This window comes from Musca autumnalis, unplaced genomic scaffold (assembly GCF_047663935.1).
Source record: "Musca autumnalis isolate F117 unplaced genomic scaffold, ASM4766393v1 scaffold_1, whole genome shotgun sequence".
NCBI lineage: Eukaryota > Metazoa > Arthropoda > Insecta > Diptera > Muscidae > Musca > Musca autumnalis.
The window spans coordinates 251,229,014-251,253,782 of record NW_027411644.1 but is presented as its reverse complement, the minus strand read 5'-3'; the positions used below and the strand labels follow the sequence as shown (position 1 = coordinate 251,253,782).

Sequence of the window (24,769 nt, the reverse complement as noted above, 5' to 3'; positions counted from 1 at the left end):
TGGGTACTTGCGCAAGCAGACATGGTAGTGCTTGGTGTGTTTGAGAGAAAAATTCTTCGAAAGATCTACCGACCAATTTGCGTTGACGGTGAATATCGACGTCGCATGAACCACGAGCTATATCAGCTATACAAAGACATTAATATAGTTAAACGTATCGAGATGCAAAGATTGCGTTGGCTAGGCCATATCATAAGAATGAACAATGATGAACCCGCTAAAAAGGCGTATGAATACATGCCACATGGCGGTGCACGCAGAATCGGAAGGCCTAAGCTTCGATGGAGCATACAAGTGGATGAAGAAATGAAAAGGCGCGGTATTCCAAAAAGCGGAGGGAAAAACAGAGAGAATTGGATATCTTTTCTTAGTTCGGTCTATGGAACAAATGTTCTGTAATGGGCCAGCTAAGTAAGTAAGTATGCACAATGGGGTTGACATTTCAAACCCAGTGGCTTTATTAAATTCGGTTATATATAAACGTACTCTAATAAGGTGATAGATTTACGTATAGTTGTCTATCAGATTTTATGTGAAAAAGTTGCCATAACTAAAAATCGGCATTTTAGGCGTAAAAATCAAATCGTCACTTTTCTTTGGTCTAAAAGTCGTAAAAATGCCGATAAATCGGCAAATCTGGCATCACTGCGCATATGTGGGTGCCTTATCACTATACTAGGAGGGGTGGCCTTCACCCACTTTTTCGAAGCTATTTTGCTAACGAATCGCACCCATTGCATAGAGGTGTGATACGTGGAAACACCCATATCAATAATATTACATATGTGTGTGCATGCGATTGATACTTACCCCTTGCCAAAGGCGTGTAACCAAAAGTTAACAATTTTTTTGTTTATGTTTCTTGTTTTTCATTTAAACACATTTGGCCAACAAATTAGAAAGTAAAACTGCAAAGAAGTTGAAAATGATACAACAGCAGCAGCAGCAAAGTAACAACATCTATCGCTTTGGAAAAAGTAAAATTTTGTGGATATAGAAAAAACAAAAACAAATGAAAACTTCTTTAATTTCATATTTCGGCACCTCCAAATAATAGTATGCTAAGTCTAAAAAGTGAGTTTTGCAGGAGAAGCTCTCAAAGTGTGGAAATTTTTTTGAACTTCAGTACTATGCTTAGTCAATATTTGTTTATAACTTCTGTTCGGATTGACCGATCATTGCCAAAATTTGGCAGAATTTAAGATAAAGGACGCTCGACACCTCCAAATAATAGTTTGCTAATTCTAAACTGTGAGTTTTGCAGGACAAGCTCTAAAAGTTTGGAAATTTCTTTGACCTTCAGTACTATGCTAAGTAAATATTTGTTTATAACTTCTGTTCGGATTATCCGATTATTACCAAAATTTGACAGAATTTAAGTTAAAGGACGTTAAATATAAAAATGTGAAGAACTTGAAAACATGCTAAGTCGACTTAGCATACTATTGTTTGGAGGCGTCGATTTCAGATGATGTTTTATCTACGCGAATTTTCTGGCAATGTTTACAATATGGCTAAAATATATTTATATTTGTGTGTATGTATATGTTCCGTAATCATGTGTGTAACTTTTTTGAGTAGTATTTATTTGTTTATAACTTGGATTTAAATTAGCAAACAATTGTTAGGCTATTTCCGTTTACAATATATTGTACATAATTATAGGTATTTTGTTTTGTATTTTTTTTCTGTGTTAATTTGTCTAATAAAAACAACATAAATAAATATACAATACTATACAAATGAACAGAGATTGAATAAGAAATATTTGCACTGCCAAGGCCAGTAGTAGCAATGGTTTTATTATGCCCACAATCATGGGAACAAACATTGTCTTTATTTTCTTTGAGATATTTTTCTGGCTTAAGGATAACGGGGGAATATGTGCAATCTCTCGTTTGTATATTCCCTCTTGTAATTTACTCCTGTACCGTAAATGTCAATTGTTTACTACGTGAACTTTCAAAGCGATTGGGTGTCTTAATATCCATTAGAGCCAAAATACCAATGGACAGGATGCCGACCAAAAATAGGCTTACCAAAACACCTGCCCATATGGGAGCAGTGGTAAAACCTATACAATCATAGACATCGCCAAAGCGCTCAGCTCCATCCAACCAGGGTTGGACCTACAAACAAATTAAAATATAATTAATTACAGGTTCATACTCATGGTGTGCTTGCTGTTGATCCTTACCTGATAATCTTTTAACACCAACGTATCATTTCCATTTGTAAACTGTAAATGTCTAGCTGAGCATCGATATGAGAACTTCAATGGTGCCGATGGTATATCGTACTGACGACCCACAACTTGCAATACAGTTTCATATTCCTTATAACGTACCTCAACTGCCTTCATGGCCCATGTACCATATTTAACAGAGAAATTAAAGCGGAGTGTTACCTTCTCATCGTCAACTTTGAAAATTACACTCAGACGTCCGTAGTGCTTGGATCTTTGATCGTCGAATGTTATCTCTTTGGTATGTTCCTTCAACAGTAATTTCGTTTGATTGATCGTTAACTCGGGTGCGGCATTAACATTCAAAACAGCTTTCCGACCTGAAATAGAGGGGAAAATATTCTTTAAAACATCCACGTTTATTTGAGGGATGAAAAATATTCTTTAAAACATTCACGTTTATTTGACTGATGAAAAAATATTCTTTAAAACATTCACTTTTATATGACTGATGAAAAAATATTCTTTAAAACATCCACGTTTATTTGAGGGATGAAAAAATATTCTTTAAAATATCCACGTTTATTTGGCTGATGAAAATATATTCTTTAAAACATTCACGTTTTTTTGACTGATGAAAAAATATTCTTTAAAACATCCACGTTTATTTGACTGATGAAAAAATATTCTTTAAAACATCCACGTTTATTTGACTGATGAAAAAATATTATTTAAAACGTTGAGTTTTGTTTTAAAACATCCACGTTCACTTGACTGATGAAAAAACATTCTTTAAAACATCCACGTTTATTTGACTGATGAAAAATATTCTTTAAAACATCCACGTTTATTTGACTGATGAAAAAATATTCTTTAAAACATCCACGTTTATTTGACTGATGAAAAAATATTCTTTAAAACGTTGAGTTTGCTTTTGTTTTAAAACATAGACGTATGTTTGACTGATGAAAAAAATATTCTTGCAACATACATGTTCATTTGACTGCTGAAAAAATATTCTTGCAACATACATGTTCATTTGACTGCTGAAAAAATATTCTTGCAACATACATGTTTATTTGACTGCTGAAAAAATATTCTTGCAACATACATGTTCATTTTACTGCTAAAAAAATATTCTTGCAACATACATGTTCATTTGACTGATGAAAAAATATTCGTTAAAACATCCCCGTTTATTTGACTGATGAAAAAATAGCCTTTTAAACATCCCCGTTTATTTGACTGATGAAAAAATATCCTTTAAAACATCCATGTTTATTTGACTGATGAAAAATATTCTTTAAAACATCCACGTTTATTTGGCTGATGAAAAAATATTCTTTAAAACATTCACGTTTATTTGACTGATGAAAAAATATTCTTTAAAACATCCACGTTTATTTGACTGAGGAAAAAATATTCTTTAAAACATCCACGTTTATTTGACTGATGAAAAAATATTCTTTAAAACATCCACGTTTATTTGACTGATGAAAGAATATTATTTAAAACATCCACGTTTATTTGACTGATGAAAAAGTATTCTTTAAAACATCCACGTTTATTTGACTGATGAAAAAAATATTCTTTGAAACATCCACGTTTATTTGACTAATGAAAAACATCAAACTTATTCGTCTTATCAAATTGCGGTGGCCATTTCATTTCTGAAATACTTTCCATATATACTCTAGATCTAAAAATCTTCAGAGTGTCTCTTTGATCAATTCAATGGATTTTTTCTGATATTTTCTCATTGTGATTATCGAGTTTTTTGTTCCCCGGTTCACTAATTTCTGATGTTCAGTAATTTCACTGCGGAGCCTATATGTTGCAGGGTGTATAATGACAATTTGTCAGTCCCTTGGATTTGTGGCAGATACTTTCTTCTTATTCTCCTATGTATCTAAACACCACAGAGTCTAAGCCATCATGCTTTCAATCTGCTTTCTCCACTTTCATTTTGGTTAGAGAATATCTGAGTTCTTCCCATGCTATTGGGTTACCTCTTCCTTCGTCTCTAGGGGTATTGAAGTTTCTTCTGAACCTGGGGAGCTATCACCCAATATCTAAGCTTCTTTAATGTGGATACATTTTATAGGGAAATTTTTTTGGTTGTTATTATATTTTTGTTCCATGAAGTTGCCAGTTCCAGGTTTTTTTATTTTGCTTTCTTAACTTTGACTTCTTGTGCCGGCCATGGCAGAACTACCAGGTAGTGGCATCGTAAAATTTTGAATATGTTATGTCAAAACTTTCTTTATGTTGTTGGGGAAATTACAACAAAAATAATTTTTTTATAAAGGGATTTGACTTTTCATATTCGATCAGCTGGTGTGATACCACTACCTGGTAGTTCTGCCATGGTGCCGGCGGTAATTTGCACTTTTTCTGTTGCTAAATACGCCTACCATCTGATTTTATTTCCTCCTTTGCCTCAATTTTAAAATGTAGATGTTTATCCGTAAGTCAATCTTTCATATCCTTGTGAAAAACGAGTACTACACCAACTCTCTTCGTCTTCGGCACTCCAGAATATAAAAATATGAAACCGCCTTTTATAATTCCACAGATGAGTTTTATATTTCATAGTTTGAACTTTTGTGTTTGCTCCTTTCTATGCGAAGTGTGCCTACTTCGTCTATAAACCATGTGTAAACTCTTTTCGATGTTGTGATCCAAATGACATTGCATGTTATGACGTTAAAGGGTATTTTAAATTATTCCATATATGTTAGACATCTTCTCCATCAATATTATATAGTTCTGCATTAAGGGAATCTTTCATAAATTGCTTGGCGGAAGGATCGCTTAATTTTTTAACATTGCAAAGTAAAAGATTTTTTGTAAAAATGGGAACATTGTTATGCAAGAATTATAACTGTATACAGTCGTATTGGATGGAGGCAGAAGGTCGATATACTTAAAATATGCTATGAATTTGCTCCTTCAGTAGTTTCATTTTATCACTATTAATTGTCCTCTTTCTTCATTATTTGAATCACTTATGGGATCGTATATTTAATTATGTTAACATGCAGTGGGGTAGTATTGTTAATTTTTAACTTCATCTCACTTTCAGACTTTGGGACAGTGACTACCATCACTTCAGATCAAAAACCTTTAATCGGGTCAAATAAATCCGGCTTTATAACTTGTTGCATTCTTACAAAGTTACTCACCATTTGCTACATAAATATAATTATCTTCATATTCTTCTGGACCTGGCGATGCAGTCGTGCTAATACCTTCATCACCTTCTCCTTCGCTAGCCGCAGCAACAGCAGCAGCACGTTTAGCAATAAAATGGGCGTCTTCTTCACGGCTAGCTAATATTCCCAAAACTTCACCTTCTCCATAAATGGATAAAGCATCTGTATAGCCTCCAACAATTTCGGAATCACTTTCTTCAGCTGGGCCACTTAAATTGATGACCTATAACAGTTATCCAACAATGACAGGCAGACACCAACAACATGCAAAGAAAAACAAAGAAATGTTATACACATTTTTCACAAAAGTAACAGTTATACTCTGTCATACCTCAATATTGGCATTATAATTAAATGGATCAGCCAATAATGAATGCTGTGGCAAATAAGACCATCCATTATTTCGTATTAATTGTTGAAATTTTGGATATTGTTGACCATCAAGACGTTTTGTACTGTTACGCACAAATATCACAATTGCTTTGGCATCCCGAAATAAATCGGAAAAATGATTTTCACTTGCTTCCTGCAATGCTCGTGGCTGAAGATTTATAACTTTTTCATGACCCCAAAATAGATAAGGGCCATTTATATTGGCGGTTGTTAGTGTTACTAATCCTAGTAATGCAGCCAAATAAAATAATTTCATTATTTACACAAATGTTTTTGTTAATAATATTTTTAATAATTTCTAGTTAAACTAAGAAAAAAATTCTTTGAACACTTCTGAAATGATTTGAGTCTAGCACAGAAATGATACTGAAAATGTATAACAGTATTTTTTGCAAGAGAGCCAATGTCAACCCCTACATTGAGTGGTCTATGAATGAGTGAGTCGACGCAAATAAAGCAGTTGTTTGGGGATTTTTAAAACAGCTGTTTCTTGCTTGTATTTTTAAGGGTGTGTGTTTATACAGCTGGACATTCAACGCATGCTCTTTAAGTTGTGTCCTTCATAAAAATAATGATATATTAGATTGAAACACACTGAGCGAAAATTTGGGTATTATTTTTTGCGCAATGTGTAGTGAGCACATAAATATTTTATTAAAGGTAATTCTGCAGAAAAGTGTCGTTAAATCCTATGGATGCTGTGGCCATAAGAAGACCCATTCTACATTTCTTTATAAAGAGGTATTCTAGACTCTGAGTTTTCTAATAACCCATGATACCAGTTGCTGAAGCTTTTCGAATGTTATGTTATTTTCGAAAGGTGTGCAAGCTTTTTTTCAATAGTGTAAGTATAAAATAAAATATTTTAGAATTGTTGTAAACTTTGATTTTTTTAAAATTAAAATAATTTTGAAAAAGTTTTTTTGTGAGTGCGTTTATTCAATTTAAAGATTTTCGTGAATTTATAAGTTCTGTAAATAATAATCGCGACACTTTATTGTGAGTTTGACATGTCTTATAAAAGGAAAATTAGAACTTATTTGTGTGAAGCGAAGCATGTAATCGAATGTCTGGGTGCTGCGCAAAATATACGAGATGAAGGGAGTTTAGATTTAGATAAGGAAATGTATGTCCCTGAAAGAAGTGCGAACATATGCCCAAATGAATCTATTGAAGGTGAGTCTCCTGACGGTGAAGAGCATTTGGCGCGGGTTTACGTCCCTGGAAGTTGTGGGCACATATTGCCCGAAGAACAGAGATATCTAAAATAAAATACTGCTGAAGCCATTATTGTGCCAAAAAATTGCACTAAAACCAATGCAGGAGTATAAAATATTTGAACAAAATTTGGAAAATGAAGAAACATTCAAAACATTTGTAAGTAATTCGAAACTTCTAAAACAAAATTGGAAATTGAGAATGTCGCTTAATTTCAGATTGAAGAACTTTGCTCTATACCAGAGAAATATTTTGAAAAATTTACTCGTGGAGGAAAATTTTCTCCGATGACCTGGCAGAAAAGTTTTCTTGGCGTGGAACAGCAACTAAAATTTGCATAAGAGGGTCAATTATAACGACCGCAATTCGGAGTAAGTATATTTATATTAAGTCTATTTAAAATAATAATTTAAATACATAACTTTTCTCTCATTTTAAGGTGCGTTAAAGGAACGGTATCGCAAAAACATTTTCAATACGCTCATGACAGGCTCAATGAATCCGAAAAAGAAGATGAAGAAATTTAAATTTGCATAATCTTACTTTTTCCGCTCATAATTTTATTCGTATTACTATTTAATATGTACATTGAATTACTTGTTATGTTTTTTTGCATATCTAATTGAATTATTTTATTATTTTTTTCGAAATACACTTTCCAACAATGAATACTCTTGCAATTATACTATGATAGTTAAAATTTATCGAAAATACCATTTTTATTATGGGGAACGGATTGAAAATGAAACACCAAGAACCATCGATAATAATAACGTTAAAGAGCTTCTAGCGATATCTAAAATGAATCGTAAAAGTATGTCTAAATTATATGTTTCCGTATTGTTTTAGATTCGCTAATAATATCATTATCGATACATCGAAAACGCCACAAACTGAACGACCAGTGAATCGTTTTTGATTCATTCTCGTGTGTCGTTCTCGAATCAAATATCCGCAAAACTATCGAAAAACATTAAAAAGGATATCGTTTTCGATAGCAATGGTATGGTGGGAAAACCTATTTTTTGAAAACTTGGTTAGTCGTGAGCAGGCTATGTTTATTGGTAAGACGGGAGAAAGGGAGCTACTTCACCTCCGCTCTCTCTCTCTCTCTCTCTCTCTCTCTCTCTCTCTTAAAATCTATATTTATTACTTTAGTGTTTCAATGATAGAAGTCTTCCGTTGTCTGCTAATTATCAGTCCACATGACATCTCATCACTTCCCTTTTTTTTATTTTTTTAATAAATGGCATCTATAAGAACTACCCAACGGTCATCCATAATATACACATGTAGGTCTGTTTATCAACTTCGACCTCTTTTCACTTTTTATCTTCCGCACAGGTTTTACCATTCTTCATTCATTCATACATAACTCAATTATAGTTCACTGACTTTTTTGATTTTCTTACCATAACAAATTTTCATCATCATCGCGGAACAACATCGATTGCATTGATGCTACTACTGCAGAAGGAAGTTGCTACACCTGATTCTGAAATAAGAATACGTCATCTTAATAGGTTTTGTCATGCCGCATATAGTCAAAAGCATTTGTTTGGGGGGGGGGCAAGTTTTCTCTTCTTTTCGGTTGCATATTTCATTTAGTATGTTACACATCTCACAGCTAGCCAGTTTTCATGTTGTCTTTTTCATGTTGTGTGCGTGTCTGACTTGTGAAAGTTGTAATCGAACTAACAATAAACCTGTAGAGGGAGTTGTCTGATATGCCAGTTGTGATGTTATGCTGCTGTCGTCCACATTTAATGCAATCAGTTATTGATTTATATATTGGGTGAGGCGATTGTAACTCTACAATGTTTGCATTACGGGTTATTCTTCAATATTATTTTAATAATGTTTAAACATTGACATTGTACATAAATGAATATTTTAAAAGAAATTATGACAGCTATGAAAAGAAATGCATTATGCAAAGTTCATATTCGTACAAATCTTAAAAATGAATAAAATCGATATTCATTTCATTTATTTTATATGCAAATATGCAACAATTGATGGGGATTTCTATAAAGAAGAAAGATTAAAAAAAACAAAACAAATGTTTAATTTATTCCGTCATTTAGGTATAGATAGCGCCTGTGTGGGTGGGAATTTTTTAAAGCAAAATACCTCCAATTTTTGTTCTTCTAATCTTTTAGAGCGCCTCTGCTGTAGAAAAAATGTAAAAATAACGATAATTTAATTAAAAATTTTGCATGAATAAAAAGTCGGTCGAACATCCAAAATACTTAAGAAAACTGTGATAGGTACGATTAACTATGGCAATATATTCTCGAAGTTTGGACAAAAATATCTAATAGCAGCACGGTGTGCCTTAACAAATTTAAATGGAAGGTGCTTACACCTCGGAAGTTTTTGCTGATTCTGAAACAACAATGCTCATAGATGAGAAATATCAAGAAACAAAAAAAATCGCCGGAGGGATTTTCAAATAAATCGCGATTTAAGTTCACATTTTTAGGGGTTCTTTAGGTTTTCACGATTTAGCTTGGAAACCGCGAGTTCTATGTAAATAAGTCTAAAGAAAACGTTGTAGCAGAGAAAATTCTCCACAAGATTGTCCTTTATGATATTTTCGTACGTTTTACCGTTTTTGAGATATGGAAGTTCAAATTGGGACAATGCACTGACTGTATCGTCCCCTTATAAAATAATATTATGCACAGTACCCCTTAACTAACTTTTAATGGAAACCGCTTACACATGGGATGTTTTTGCGGATTCTGAAACAGCAATGTTCATAGATAAGAAAAATAAAAAAATTGAAAAAATCGCCGGAGGGATTTTTAAATAAATCGCGATCAAAATTCACAATTTTAGGGATTTTTTAGGTTTTCACGATTTTGCTTTGCAAGTCGTATCGAAATGAGTCTGAAGAAAATGTTGTAGCTTTGAAAATTCTCTATAAGAATGACCTTCAGGTTTTTTTCGTAGGTTTTACCATTTTTGAGATATTGAGGTTCAGTTCAAATTTTTAGGTTTTTATCTTAAGTCTTCAAGATTTTGCTTGGAAACCGCAAGTCATATCAAAATGGGACTAAAGAAAATAGTGAAGCTGTGAAAATTCTCTACAAGATTGGATGATTTATTTTTTTCTAGGTTGTACCATTTTTAAGATATATAAGTTTAATTTGGGAAATTGCAGTAATGACATTGTTTTATAAGGAGGCGATACAGTCAGTGCATTGTCTCAATTTGAAATTATATATCTCAAAAACGGTAAAAGCTACGAAAATATCATAAAGGGCAATCTTGTGGAGAATTTTCTCTGCTACAAAATTATCTATAGACCCATTTACATAGAACTCGCGGTTTCCAAGCAAAGTCGTGAAAACCTAAAGAACCCCTAAAAATGTGAACTTAAATCGCGATTTATTTTAAAATCCCTCCGGCGATTTTTTGTTTCTTGATATTTCTCATCTATGAGCATTGTAGTTTCAGAATCAGCAAAAACTTCCGAGGTGTAAGCACCTTCCATTTAAATTTGTTAAGGCACGCCGTGGCAGTCCTTCTGCAACAAAATTTAAGGTTTCATATGATAACAAATGTTGCCAAATTTGGGAAATGCAACGAAACGTAATCCGGGCTAAGGTAACGTAAACTTATTTCTGGTTTCTACGTCGTAAAAATCGCAAGTTTCGTTCCATGTTTGGCCTAAAACTTATTAAAATTTTAGAATAGAGTTTCGAAAATTACACTGTACAACAAAATCAATTTTTTTTAAATTACATGAAACCCCGCACAGATTATGAAAAAGGGCCGAAAAAAGAAGACACGTGTATCGGCGTTTTGAAAGTTTACGTCGGGAAGTAGTCTAAATAGGCATGGCAAGTTCCTAAATAGGCCCAGGTTTTCAAATATTCGACTTCAGATTCCTTGGAATCCTTGAATTTTAGATATAAAGTGTCTTTGGCAATATTGTTGACAACAATGCGGGGTATCTTTTTATGAAAAAAATTGACCCTCATGCGAGTCACTAAAGGGGTCTTTTTGGCCCATTCTTTCAAAAACTTTTAAAAACTCCTTTAAAATGTATTCGTATCAGATCAAAATATTCCACAAAATAAAATATTCCATAAAATTTTACTATAGGTCCCCGAATACACCAAAACTCTAAATCATACCTAAATGCCAGGAATGTGCCAAAAGTAAAATCACCTTTTAGGGTTAATGTTGTACTTTATCTGTTGTACTTTATCTAAGTTTTGTCCCACAAAACGTCATTCTAGATAGAAGACATCAAAGACAAAAATAATATCCATCAAATTTCAATATAAGTCGCTGAATAAATGAAATATGTATTTGCAACATATATCAAGAAAATATATACATCAAGTTTGCTAACAATACACAAATATTTTTTAAATAAATTTGTTTTGTTCTTTTTTCGAGTTTATGCATGATAGTAACATACGAGGGCAGTTCGGAAACTTCTTAGCCTAGCACAAAAAGCGTGGTATAAACAGAAAAAAGTTAAGTGTTTTGGAAACTTCCATATCTGTTATGAACACATGTTAAATTTTGTTTCGATCTGGCAACTCCTTCATATAGAAACAGGTGTTCAAAAATGACGCATCCGCAATTTTTTTACAATGGAAAAATTAGAAATGCGTGCTGTCATTAAATATTTACATAAAAAAGGTTTATCGGGACAAGAAATTCATAATGATATGGTGAATGTGTTAGGTGAAAGTGCTCCTTCATATGCAACAGTAAAAAATTGGGTTGCTGAATTAGAACGTGGTCGTACAAGCATTGAAGATGAACCACGTAGTGGACGTCCAAAAACAGCAACAACAACAGAAATTGTAGCCAAAGTGCATGATATGGCATTAAATGATCGACGAATAAAAGTGCGTGAAATTGCTAATATCATGGGCATCTCAAATGATCGAGTCCATTTAATTTTGCATGAAGAACTACAGATGAAAAAGCTTTCTGCAAGATGGGTGCCGCATTTGTTAACAGTCGATCAAAAACGCATAAGAACGAACATTTCTCAAGCTTGTTTGGATCGTTTTAAGCGAAATAAAATGGATTTTAAGCGTCGTTTCATAACTGTTGATGAGACATGGATCCACCACTATACTTCAGAGACAAAAGAACAATCCAAACAATGGACTGAAGCTGAAGGAAGTGCCCCAAAGAAGGCAAAAACAATCAATCGGCTGGTAAGGATATGGCAACGGTTTTTTTTGGGACTTCAAAGGTATTTTATTGATTGACTATCTGCAAAAGGGTAAAACAATAAATTGAGAGTACTATTGCAACCTTTTGGATCAATTAAATGTACAAATTCGAGAAAAACGTCCTGGCTTACAACACAAAAAAATAATTTTTCATCAAGACAACGCACCAGCGCACAAGAGTGTTTTAACAATGGCTAAAACCAACTAATTAAAGTACGAGTTGCTTGACCACCCACCTTATTCTCCTGATTTAGCTCCCAGTGACTTTTACTTGTTTCCAAATCTAAAAAAATTCCTTGCTGGCAAGCGTTTTACCTCAAATGAAGATGCAATTACAGTTGTAAACCACTATTTTGAAGACCTTGAGGAAAACTATTTTAATCAAGGGATAGAATTGCTAGAAAAGCGTTGGACTAAGTGTATTGAAGTTTCAGGAGATTATATTGAAAAATAAAAATATTTTTGAAAAACTAACTATTCTCTTTCATTGATAGGCTAAGAAGTTTCCGAACCGCCCTCGTAAAATTTAGTTCTAGACGAAAGGTGTTAACAGAAGAAAAATTCTACACAAAATTTCATTGTAAGTCCCAGAACAAACTAGATATCTGAGTAAAATACTTTGTTAAGAAAATGACGTTACAAAATTAGATATTATAGGTAGAAATTATTTGTTAAACTTTTAGACTCTTAATTAACATTTATTCCATACTGAGTCAAAATCTCCTAAAATACCTCACTTTTTGGGGGTTGTCTCAAAAGAAGAAATGTTTCAAATCAAATTTCATTATGAGTCCCTGAACAAAAGAAATTTGTAGCTATAATATTTAACATCTCCAGAAGCTTTCGCTTTTTATATATGATTTAGGACCATATTTTACCGTTTTTATTCACATTTTCGTTATCTGCGTTCACAAAATATATTTTATTGAAGTTTTTTGATAATAAATTCTTTCAGATGATTATATGTGCTCGGTCCAAATCGTTTTTGAAATATATACGGTGAATATATATATTAGGAAAATATTGCTAACCCAGATCGGACTTTGAAAAATTACGTATTTTAGTACTATAAACTAAAATAACGTCATCATGATGTATATATTTTCTTGATATATGTTGCAAATACATATTTCATTTATTCAGCGACTTATATTGAAATTTGATGGATATTATTTTTGGAGTTGACGTCTTCTATCTAGAATGAAGTTTTGTGGGACAAAACTTAATAAACTCAGATAAAGTACAACATTAACCCTAAAACGTGATTTTACTTTTGGCAGATTACTGGCGTTTAGGTACGATTTAGAGTTTTGGTGTATACGGGGACCTATAGTAAAATTGTATGACAAATAATTTTGTAGAATATTTTGATCTAATACGATCACATTTTAAAGGAGTTTTTAAAATTTTTTGAAAAAAGGGACCAGAAAGACCCCTTTAGTGACTCGCATGAGGGTTAATTTTTTTCATAAAAAGATACCCCGCTTTGTTGTCAACAATATTGCCAAAAACACTTTATACCTAGAATGCTAGGATTCCAAGGAATCTGAATTCGAATATTTGAAAACCTGTAGAAATGAGCGGAACTTGCCACGCCTATTTAGGTCACTTCCCGACGTAAACTTTCAAAACGCCGATATACGTGCCTTCTTTTTTTCGGTACTCTTTCATAATCTGGTCGAATTAACTTGTAATTATGTTTTGTGTTGTACAGTGTTATGTTATTACGAAAAGAACAAAAATGGGTGATATTTTGCTTAAAAAACCTTAAATTGGACAAATATATAGTGCTTCTTGTTTTACGAATACGAATTTTGCCACCCACACTAGCGCTATCTTTACCTAAATGACGAAATAAATTAAAAACTTGTTTTGTTAATTTTAAATATTTCTTCGTTATAGTAAATCCCATCAATTGTTTCATATTTGCGTATATAATGTGGAATCAACAAGTAAAAAAGTGTCAGTCGGCTTTGCCAACAGAGATATACGGGTTTTTAAAATTTTGGGCTTTTGAACCGACAAAAATGTTGATTAGGACTAAATATCAAAAGTTTTGCGGAGGAGATACTAAAAGGAATGGATCGACATTGACCGTTATGAAAGTGGATATCCAGCCACAACATATGGTGCTATAGGGGGTTTTTACACTCTTCCGGCTGTTTGCCCAAGAAGTGTGGACTTGCCCCTAAAAAAACTTTTACCATCGTAATTGAGGCAGTGAATGCAAGTTGCTTAAAAAAAAATCAAAGTGATTCGATATCAGGTCTTAAAGTGATCTTATCCGAAATTTTGTGTGGGAGGTACCGAATGGAGTGGACAAATATAGTCCATATTTGAACCTGATCTATATCTGGTAGATATATTAGGATGTGTAAAGTATAGACCAATTCGGCCACTCCCTTCAAGAGTTACTGTACAAACAATTTTTCCGAACATTTTTCAACTTTTGTGGGGGAGGTACCTGAAGGAGTGGACCGATATGGCTTATCTTCAAACTTAAACTATGTTTGGACAAAATATTACTAAGGCCATATTTTGGACCGAATCGGCAGATCCGTTCGAGAGTTATCTTGCGGTCCAGCCACTTCACACGGTGTCATAGGGGTTTTTTTGCAACTTTCATGCTATTTTCCCAGGAAGTATGGACTTGCCCCTGATGAAACTTGTACCGTTGTATGGACGGCAGTGAATACAAGTTGCTAAAACAAAAATCAAAGCGATTCGAGAGATGGCCCTAAACTGAACTTTTCCGAAATTTTGTGTGGGAGGTACCCGAAGGAGTGGACCTATTGAGACCATATTGAAACCTCATGTTACTCTGGTAGAAAGTTTACGCTATACAAAGTATGGACCAAATCGGTTGCTCCCTTCAAGAGTTATCGTGCGCACAAGCTTTCCGACCTTTTTCGAACTTTTGTGGGGGAGGTACCGGAAGGAGTGGACCATGTAGCTCATCTTCAAACTTAAACTAAGTTTGGGCAAAATATTACAAAAGCCAAAATTTGAACCGAAACGGTTCATCCGTTCGAGAGTTATCGTGCGCTCCAGCCAGCAGGACAGACAGACGGACGGACATGGCTAGATCAACTCCAAATTGTCTGAAACACATTTCGTCCAAACATACTTGGGGTCTAAAACCATTATTTCGATGAGACACATTTTCATCGTATATACCCTCCTTAGCCTAAAGGCTGAGGGTATAATAACGATTTTATTCATTTTTGAGCTTTGTACAAATATGAACTTTGCATACAGTACATCTTCAATTTCAGCAAATAAAACTGAGATAATATCGTGACCAGTTATGAGAAAGAGAGTTATCCCGAGTAAATAACTGTAACTAATTTATATACAGAAATGGACTTGAATTTGAAGGTGAAATTAGTAACTTGTTACGTCATATTTTGTCCCACTTCAACTTATTTTTAAACCAGAAGGAACTGACACTAGATTTAATTTGGAGAATCCCTCGGTCATCCTTCACCGTGTACTGGCGACCTATTAGATTTCAGTTCAAAGAAGAGTCAAAGACAAAATATGCCAGCTAAAATCAACATAAAATAAAACAGAAAATATTACAGAACTTTAGTCGAAGGTCACATAAAAATTGCTTCATCGAAACATTAGGTTGTTTGTTCAGCTTGGCTCAAGGTAGCTTTAATTTATGTTTACCTGTTAAGGGGATGAGTTCCATACAAGAGTAATATCATGAAATTACTGTAGTGGGAAACTTGGTCTAAGATCCCACTACAGTAATTTCATGATATTACTCTTGTATGGAACTCATCCCCTTAAAAGGTAAACATAAATTAAAGCTACCTTGAGCCAAGCTGAACAAACAACCATTCGATTGCTGTTGTTACGTTCTGAAAATAAGCAACTTCTATAACTAGTACACTAAAATTTGGTTTAGACTATACCCAGCAAAATGTTCGACGACAAATCATGAGTTGAATCATGGGTGCAAGTGACATGACATCGATTAAAAATTCGCATGAATCACCGATGAAATTTACAAGGGAGTGACACAAGCTTTTACGGCATTTCATGGCATTTTGCACCAATGCATTGGCACTGGATTTCCAACAACCAGAAATAAAATTTGCCGACCAATTATGTAATTCGTTGCATACAATACACAGATGATTTCTATCACCAGATGCCATTTTTTCTTTATTTTTATGTAATTTTCAAGTTTATTATCATTATGTGTTCTTTAATATATTATATTGTCTCCGGATCAGAAAACAAGAAATCAAATTGATCACGTTGTGATAGATGGGAGACGTTCATCGATCGTGTTGCATGTACGTTCGTTCCGAGGAGCAAACATAGACTCGGACTACACTACTTTGCTGCATCAAAGGTACGTACCCGGTTAAACGTAACGAATAAAGTACGAACAGACACAACACGAAAGTTAGACATCGGTAAGCTGCAATCACAACAGATAGCCACAGCATATTCCACTCAACTGGCCCAACTGCTTAATCAAAGCACTCCTCGTCCCGATAACATATCAGCACAATGGCAAAGTATTGCCCATTCCATGCAAACAGGCCCAAAATCCATACTTGGATACCAGAAACCTCCACCGAGGAATCCATGGCATGACCAGGAGTGTTGTGCTGCTACCGAAGAGAAAAATGCGGCATATATGGCTACTCTACAATCACTAGCAAAGCGCAGCGCACGAGAGAGGTGAAACGTCTTTTCCGCAGGAAAAAGAGATAAATGGAAAGGTGAGAGTGTGAAAAAATCGAGACGTAGAGGAGCCAGAATGAAGTTCGAAAGTTCTACCAAAGAATAAAACATCAAACAAATGGCTTTGGTACAGGTACATCCTCCTATAGAGACCAGCAAGGTAATTTGGTAACTGATACAGATAGTGTGCTCAGGATATGGAAAAAGCATTTTTCCAAACTGTTGGTGTCCAATAGTAGCGAAGACGACGAAAATACCACAGATACAATCCCAGAAGATGGTATTAAATGTATACCGCCCAGCCAAAATGAGGTAAAGTCAACAATAAACCGGCTGGCTTACCAGCCGAGCTGTTCAAAACCGCAGCCGACATGCTGATAAGGCAGGAAGAACCCGTACCCGACTTGAGTATTCTGTGTCCCGTCTACAAGAAAGGAGACAAGACTGTATGATCTAACTATAGGGGCAAAAGTCTTCTCCCTATTGCCTATAAGATAGTGTCAGGGATATTATGCGAACGACTAAGCCTATGGTCAATAAAATAATCGGACCATACCAATGCTGCTTTAGACCTGGCAAGTCCACCATTGACCAGAAATTTACCCTGCGATAAATCCTGGAGAAGACCCAAGAGATGCAGAACGACACCTACCTTCTTTTTGTCGATTATAAAGCAGCCTTCGACAGCCCCCTACGCCCAAAGATACTCCCAGCCATGTCTGAATTTGCTATCCCCGCAAAGCTCATTCGGATTTGTAAGATGACTTCAACTGATACTAGGCCTGTTCAACATCCTGCTGGAAAATGTTATGCGAGATGCAAATGTCAAAAGAAATGGTACAATATACAGCAACATGTTAGTTGCTTATGCAGATGACATTGACATCATGGGACGATCAGTTAAGGAATTAACCGATACCTTTAAGAAGGTCGATGGAGAATCAGCAAAAGTGGGTCTGGCGGTAAACTGCGAAAACACAAACTTGATGGTGTCGAAGCGCAATGCGTCCATAGAGATACGACCAACAGTGGAAGTTGGTTCTTATAATTTTGAGGAAGTAAAAGACTTCGTGTACCTCGGCACCACCATAAACTCAACATCAACATCAGTTGTGAAATAAAGAGAAGAATTGTATTGGCCAACAGATGCTACTTTGGCTTAAGTAGGCAGTTTAAAATCAAGGCCACATATCGTCAAACAAAAACAACACTTTACAAAACACTGATACTGGCTGTGCCGATGTGTGGGTACTTGCGCAATCAGATACGGCATTGCTTGGAGTATTTGAAAGAAAAATTTTTGGAAAATGTACGGGACAATCTGACGTTGACGGTGAATATCGACGTCGTATGAACCACTAGCTGTGTCTGCTATACAACGACATCAGTATAGATAAACGTATCGAGATGCACCGATTGCGTTGGCTAGGCCATATCATAAGAATGAGGGATGATGAACCCGCTAAAAAGGCGTTTAAATACGGGCCACATGGTGGTGCACGCAGAACTGGCAGGTCAATGCATCGATGGAGCGAACAAGTGGAAAAATAGATGGAAAGACGCGGTATTCCAAAAAGCGAAGCAACAAACAGAGAGATTTGGTTATCTTTTCTTAGTTCGGCTCATGGAACAAATGTTCTGTAATTGGCCGGCTAAGTAAGTAACTACATTTTGATATCTGAAAAATATGTCGCCTTTGCCGACAGATATGTGCCCTCACACAGATCAAATACCGGCTACACAAACAAAATATTGTTTCCCAAAAAAATAATATTCAGCAGTTTTTGCCAATAAAAATATCGAAACTTATAGACATACATATATATTATAGACGTTTCGAATAAACGCATACGTTTTGGCAATAAATTTAATTCAGATTAAAGCGCAGAAGAGTTTTTCCCTGCAGAAATGGAGCGACATAGTCCATTTTGTGTTACCGTACGCACCGTCAACCTATTTTAATTGGTCACTGTAGTATTTAGATCTTTGTCAGGACGCATATACTTGCCCACGAAAAATATGACATTGCTGTAAACCAAACTGCTATAAAATGTCCAAAGGATCCACAAACAACATACGGTGAGCCTTAACTAATTTTAAATGGAATGTGCTTACACCTGGGAAGTTTTTGCAGATTCTGAAACTAGAATACTCATAGATGAGAAATATCAAGAAACAAAAAAAATCGCCGGAAGGATTTTCAAATAAATCGCGATTTAAGTTAACATTTTTAGGGGTTCTTTAGGTTTTCACGATTTTGCTGGGAAACCGCGAGTCCTATGTAAATGGGCCTAAGGAAAATGTTGTAGCTGTGAAAATTCTCCACAAGATTGACCTATATGATATTTTCGTAGGTTTTACCGTTTTTGAGATATAGAAGTTCAAATTGAGATAATGCACTGACTGTATCCCCTCCTTATAAAACAATATCATGCTCAGTGCGCCTTAACCAACTTTTGATGAAAACCGCTTACACATGGGAAGATTTCGCTGATTCTGAAAGAGCAATGTTCATAGATAAGAAAAATAAAAAAATCAGAAAAAATCGCCAGAGGGATTTTTAAATAAATCGCGATAAAAATTCACAATTTTAGGGGTTTTTTAGGTTTTCACGATTTTGCTTGGAAACCGCATGTCGTATCGAAATGAGTCGAAAGAAAATGTTGTGGCTGTGAAAATTCTCTACAAGACTGATAGTTAGGTTTTTTCGTAGGTTTTACCATTTTTGAGATATAGAGGTTCAGTTCTAATTTTTAGGTTTTTATCTTAAGTCTTCAAGATTTTGCTTGGAAACCGCATATCAAAATGGGACTAAAGAAAATGTTGAAGCTCTGAAAATTCTCTACAAGATTGGTTGATTTAATTTTTCCTAGGTTTTACCATTTTCAAGATATATAAGTTTAATTTGGGAAATTGCAGTAATGACATTGTTTTATAAGGAGGCGATACAGTCAGTGCATTGTCTCAATTTGAACTTCTATATCTAAAAAACGGTGAAACCTACGAAAATATCATAACGGTCAATCTTATGGAGAATTTCCACAGCTACAACATTTTCCTTAGGCCCATTTACATAGGACTCGCGGTTTCCCAGCAAAATCGTGAAAACCTAAAGAACCCCTAAAAATGTTAACTTAAATCGCGATTTATTTGAAAATCCCTCCGGCGATTTTTTTTTGTTTCTTGATATTTCTCATCTAGGAGTATTTCTTTAGGCCCATTTACATAGGACTCGCGGTTTCCAAGCAAAATCGTGAAAACCTAAAGAACCCCCAAAAATGTGAACTTAAATCGCGATTTATTTGAAAATCCCTCCGGCGATTTTTTATACCCTCAGCATTTATGCTAACGAGGGTATATACACTTTCATACGGGCAAAATGTGCCTCATCGAAATAATGGTTTTAGACCCCAAGTATGTTTGGACGAAATGTGTTTCAGACAATTTGGAGTCGATTTAGCAATGTCCGTCCGTCCGTCTGTCTGTCTGGTTGGAGCGCACGATAACTTTCAAACGGATCAACAGATTCGGTCCAAAACTTGGCTTTCGTAATATTTTGTCCAAACTTAGTTTAAGTTCGAAGATGGGTTATATCGGTCCACTCCTTTCGGTGCCTCCCCCACAAAAATTCGAAAATGTTCGGAAAATTTGTGGACACGATAACTCTTGAAGGGAGTAACCGATTTGATCCATACTTTGCACATTGTGAAATTTCTACCAGACTTAGATGAGGTTTCAATATGGACTCAATCGGTCCACTACTTCGGGTACCTCCTACACAAAATTCGGAAAAGTTCAGTTTAGGACCTGCTCTCGAATCGCCGTGTGTAGTGATTTGCCGTTTCGGTGCAAAATTTGGACTTCGTAATATTTTTTCCAAACTTATTTTAAGTTCGATGATAAGCTATATCGGTCCACTCCTTCAGGTACCTCTCCCACAAAAGTTAAAAAATGTTGGGAAAAATTGTGCTCACCATAACTCTTGAATGGAGTGAACGACTTGGTCCATGCTTTACAAATTCTAATATGCTTACCAGATATAGATCGGGTTTGAATATGAACTATATTTGGCCACTCCTTTGGGTACCTCCCACACAAAATTTCGGATAAAATCACTTTAAGGCGCGCTCTCGAATGACTTTGATTTCTGTTGAAGCAACTTGCATACGCTGCCTTCTTTACGTCGGCAAAAGTTTTTTCAGAGGCAAGTCCATACTTCTTGAGAAAATAGCCTGAAAGGTGCATAAAACCCCTGTGACACCGTGTGTAGTGGTTGGAGCGAAAGATATCTCCCGAACGGATCAACCGAATTGGTCTTCGTCATATTTGGTCCAAACTTGGTTTCAGTACGAAAATGGGCAATATCGGTATTTCCCCCAATATTAAAAAAAATGTCTCTAAAATGATATGCACGATATATCTTGAACGGGGCAACCAATTTGATCCAAACTTTTGATCTCCTAATATTTTGTCCAAATTTAGTTTAACTTCTAAAACGGTTCATATCGGTCCTCTTCTTAGCGTACCTCCCCCACAAAAGTTCAACATTTATGTCTAAGTGCAGTTTAGGGTCTGTTCGAAGATCCTTGGGAAATTGATACCGATGATGTTCGTTGTGGTCCCGTTTACAGCGATATTATGTTTCCGTGGACAAGTCCATGCTTCCTGACGTACTGATCCAAAATATATACTATGACCCACTAAAGTGACTAGTGGGCGCAATATCAACCGAAAAGATATGACCCCCAATATAAGATCAACTTCCATAATGGACTATGTCGGTCCATTCCTTCAAGTACCTCAATTTTGTCGGCAAGTTCAAATGTCCGAAAAGAGCCACAAAATTGGGTACTTAGGTGAAAGCTTCGATTCATATAGGCTGAGGTTATATCTCTGTCGACAAAGCCGACTGATAATTTTTTACTTGTTGTTTCTTGATATTTCTCATCTATGAGCATTGTAGTTTCAGAATCTGCAAAAACTTCCCAGGTGTAAGCACCTTCCATTTAAAATTAGTTAAGCCTCACCGTGAACAGTCTTTAAACTACACTTACGAATATGTTAAATTTTTGTAGGGGGCACCTGAAGATGTTGTTCATACATATTCTCTTGGAACTTGATGTACGTTTGGAAGTAATTTAAGGGAGGTTCAATCTATGTCTGGAAGAAATATAGCAATGTGCAAAGTTTAGACCAAATCGATTACTCCCTTCTACCACAATTTTTGCGAACAATTTTGAGCTTTTATGTTAGAGCTACCGATATAATTTAAATTTAATTTGGATAAAATATTACGAAATACAATACTTGGACCAAATCTGTTGATCGGTTGGAGAGTTATCATGCGCTCCAGCACGGGAACCTTGCACCCATCCTCACCCTCCCGTTTACGTCCCTGAATGATAGAATGGGTTGCTAGCCCACAGCCTTTCCTCAATATGTAGGTGAATGTGGCATTAGATGTTCAAGATGGTCCAAAAACTTGCGCCGTCAACACAGGGTTCAACAAATTGAAATTAACTCTGAGAATCCCTCCAAATTCATGATAACATCTCTATTTCTACAAGAAATTTCTTGTTTACATGCCTTTGGACAGTTTTAGCAACCGTAATTGCCATCTGTTCCAATTGATAAGATCACTGACATACATATTTTCCATGGTTTAATTCCGTGTGTGGCAGAAACTCAAATTCGATTAATTTATGAATGGTATTGTCTTCGTCTCTGGAAACAAGTGAAAATGTTGCATCTTATTAATTTTACTTTTACTCTTCTTCCGAAGCTTAATTCCGTATTTCATATTGTGGTAACTTGCAGTGTTCACAAACGCATAGCGAATGCACGCAATTACCGTAAACCGATGGTGATGAGACAGCAAAAATGGAGAAGAAAAAGAAAAAACTACAGCAGCATTACCAACAGTTTCAATATTTGTATTGAGCGTTTCCTACCCCAGCTAATTTGCAAAACTAAAAACTAAGCAATGTAGGCATTGGATATTGATACCAATGCTGCTGATGGTGCCAAGTGCAGACTTGGAGGGTAAGGTTAATCTACAGTAAGCCACTGCAATGTGTGGATCATCATCAGTGTTGTTCGTCTTTTTTTTTTTTTTTTTGTTGGAAACTAACACAAAAACTTGCTCTTTTGTGATCGCCATTATCTTGGTAAGCTTAATAACAGGAAAAATTAATAAAGACTCGTAATGTCAAAGAATGTTCAAATGAAAATAACATTTGACGTTCAAACCGAGTTAGTTGGCAACTTTCATTGCAATGCGCGAATGAGGAGTATGTATTTGTAAATTCGCATTAATTTTGAATGAAAGTAATTTTTTCGCACACTGGTATTTGATATTGGAGTGGAGTGCGGTTTAATAAAATTGGGAAATAGATTAAAAATAGAGACGAATTTCTATTTGTTGTTATTTTTTGCATATGAGGTTGACTTGGAAAATCAATACCGAATATAAAACTCCAGTTACCAAGTGTTCAGTCCGGTCTGAGTTTTAAACCAATAGCAACATTTATCTCAATGTTACTGAACAAATTTCCTCAGTAACCTTAAGTAAATCTTCAATTAACAATTGTCAATATGCTTAAAAGCACTGGGAACATCGTGGATATCAAAAATACTACCTCCAATTCCTCGAATGCTGTGAAGAGGATAACATATCCCACAGAGCAGAGCACTGCGAAAATACCATCGAAGAAGAAGTGACCCACGCAGATTACTGTTGCAAGACTCCTTTGGCAGGCTCACGACACCGTGAACTCGGACATGAAGAAGGGTTGGACCGACCACTAAATCTTCTGAAAATACAAAGGATTCTGAATGTAAATCCGGACTTTTGTGTTATGTCGTGATTGCCACCAAGAGCGAGTCTGGCAGACTACATGAGGACTATCAGTAAACCATTGAGGAAACTTTTTAACCACATCCTACAAGAGCGTAGAACAATAGCAATCATTAGCAGTGAACTAAATAAAGGTGGGCTAGTAATGGCGCATGCGAACCTTGTCGCTTTCAGGGAGAGTATTAGCCACATTAAAACTCCTTTGAAAGGGTTACAAATTAAGACTGGTAAGGAAGAATTAAATCCCTCACCTGACCAAAGTGGCGTTGTACGCCAAAGGATATAACAGATAACTTGAAATTGCCGGCCCTCTTCGGAACCACATAACACTCGTGTTCTGACCAGCGCACAGTGGTCGAAACCACTGATCTAGCGGCGCGAAACTAATAACTTGGAAACGAATGTGTCTGTGGGTAATTATGGACTAAATATGAACAACATAGGCAAATATTTTGGTATAGCCCCCATATAACGGTACCTCCTGATATTCGATATTTTGAGGATTTAAGCCACCTTTTTCTTCCAAATTAGTTGTAATTTGGTACTTAGGGTTCCTAGTGATCACTAAAGCTTTCCACCAAAAATTGTGGACATAGGTCCACGTTTGGGTATAGGCCTCTTTTAAGGTACCTCCCGACTTTCAGTAGTTTGGGGATTTAAAGCTACATTTTCCGACCAAATTAGGTGTAATTTGGTATTTGGGGTTCCCAGTGGACACAAAAATTCTCCACCAAAAATTGCGACATAGATCTACATTTTGATATAGCCCCCATATATAGCCGTACCGATAGATTTTGGGTATTTTGAGGATTTAAGCTATTTTTCAAGACCATTTATCAGCAAGAGTTGCAGCTATTTGCAGCTAAATTTTGGTTATTCGGAATCTAGGGAGTCCAATTTAATTATTAAAAAAATAACTGGACCGAACCTCGGTGGACCTTTGTAGTTACGCTCCATCCAACAAAAGTATATTGCACTAAAA

The 24,769-nt window shown here is 35.4% G+C and overlaps 2 protein-coding genes across 3 annotated transcripts in view; one reads left to right on the top strand and one right to left on the bottom strand.

Annotated features, from left to right (window-relative positions):
* The window catches only part of LOC141391186 (uncharacterized), a 249,377-nt gene that overhangs the window by 89,259 nt on the left and 135,349 nt on the right, over nucleotides 1-24,769 (top strand). The gene's annotated exons all lie outside the window — the stretch shown is intronic.
* Nucleotides 1,625-8,674, bottom strand: VhaAC45RP (VhaAC45-related protein). Its single transcript, XM_073960696.1, has 4 exons — nucleotides 5,732-8,674; nucleotides 5,371-5,623; nucleotides 2,198-2,565; nucleotides 1,625-2,129 (listed from the first exon to the last, which is right to left on the bottom strand). The coding sequence occupies exons 1-4, from the start codon at nucleotides 6,047-6,049 to the stop codon at nucleotides 1,920-1,922; spliced, it is 1,149 nt and encodes a 382-aa protein (XP_073816797.1). The 5' UTR covers nucleotides 6,050-8,674; the 3' UTR covers nucleotides 1,625-1,919.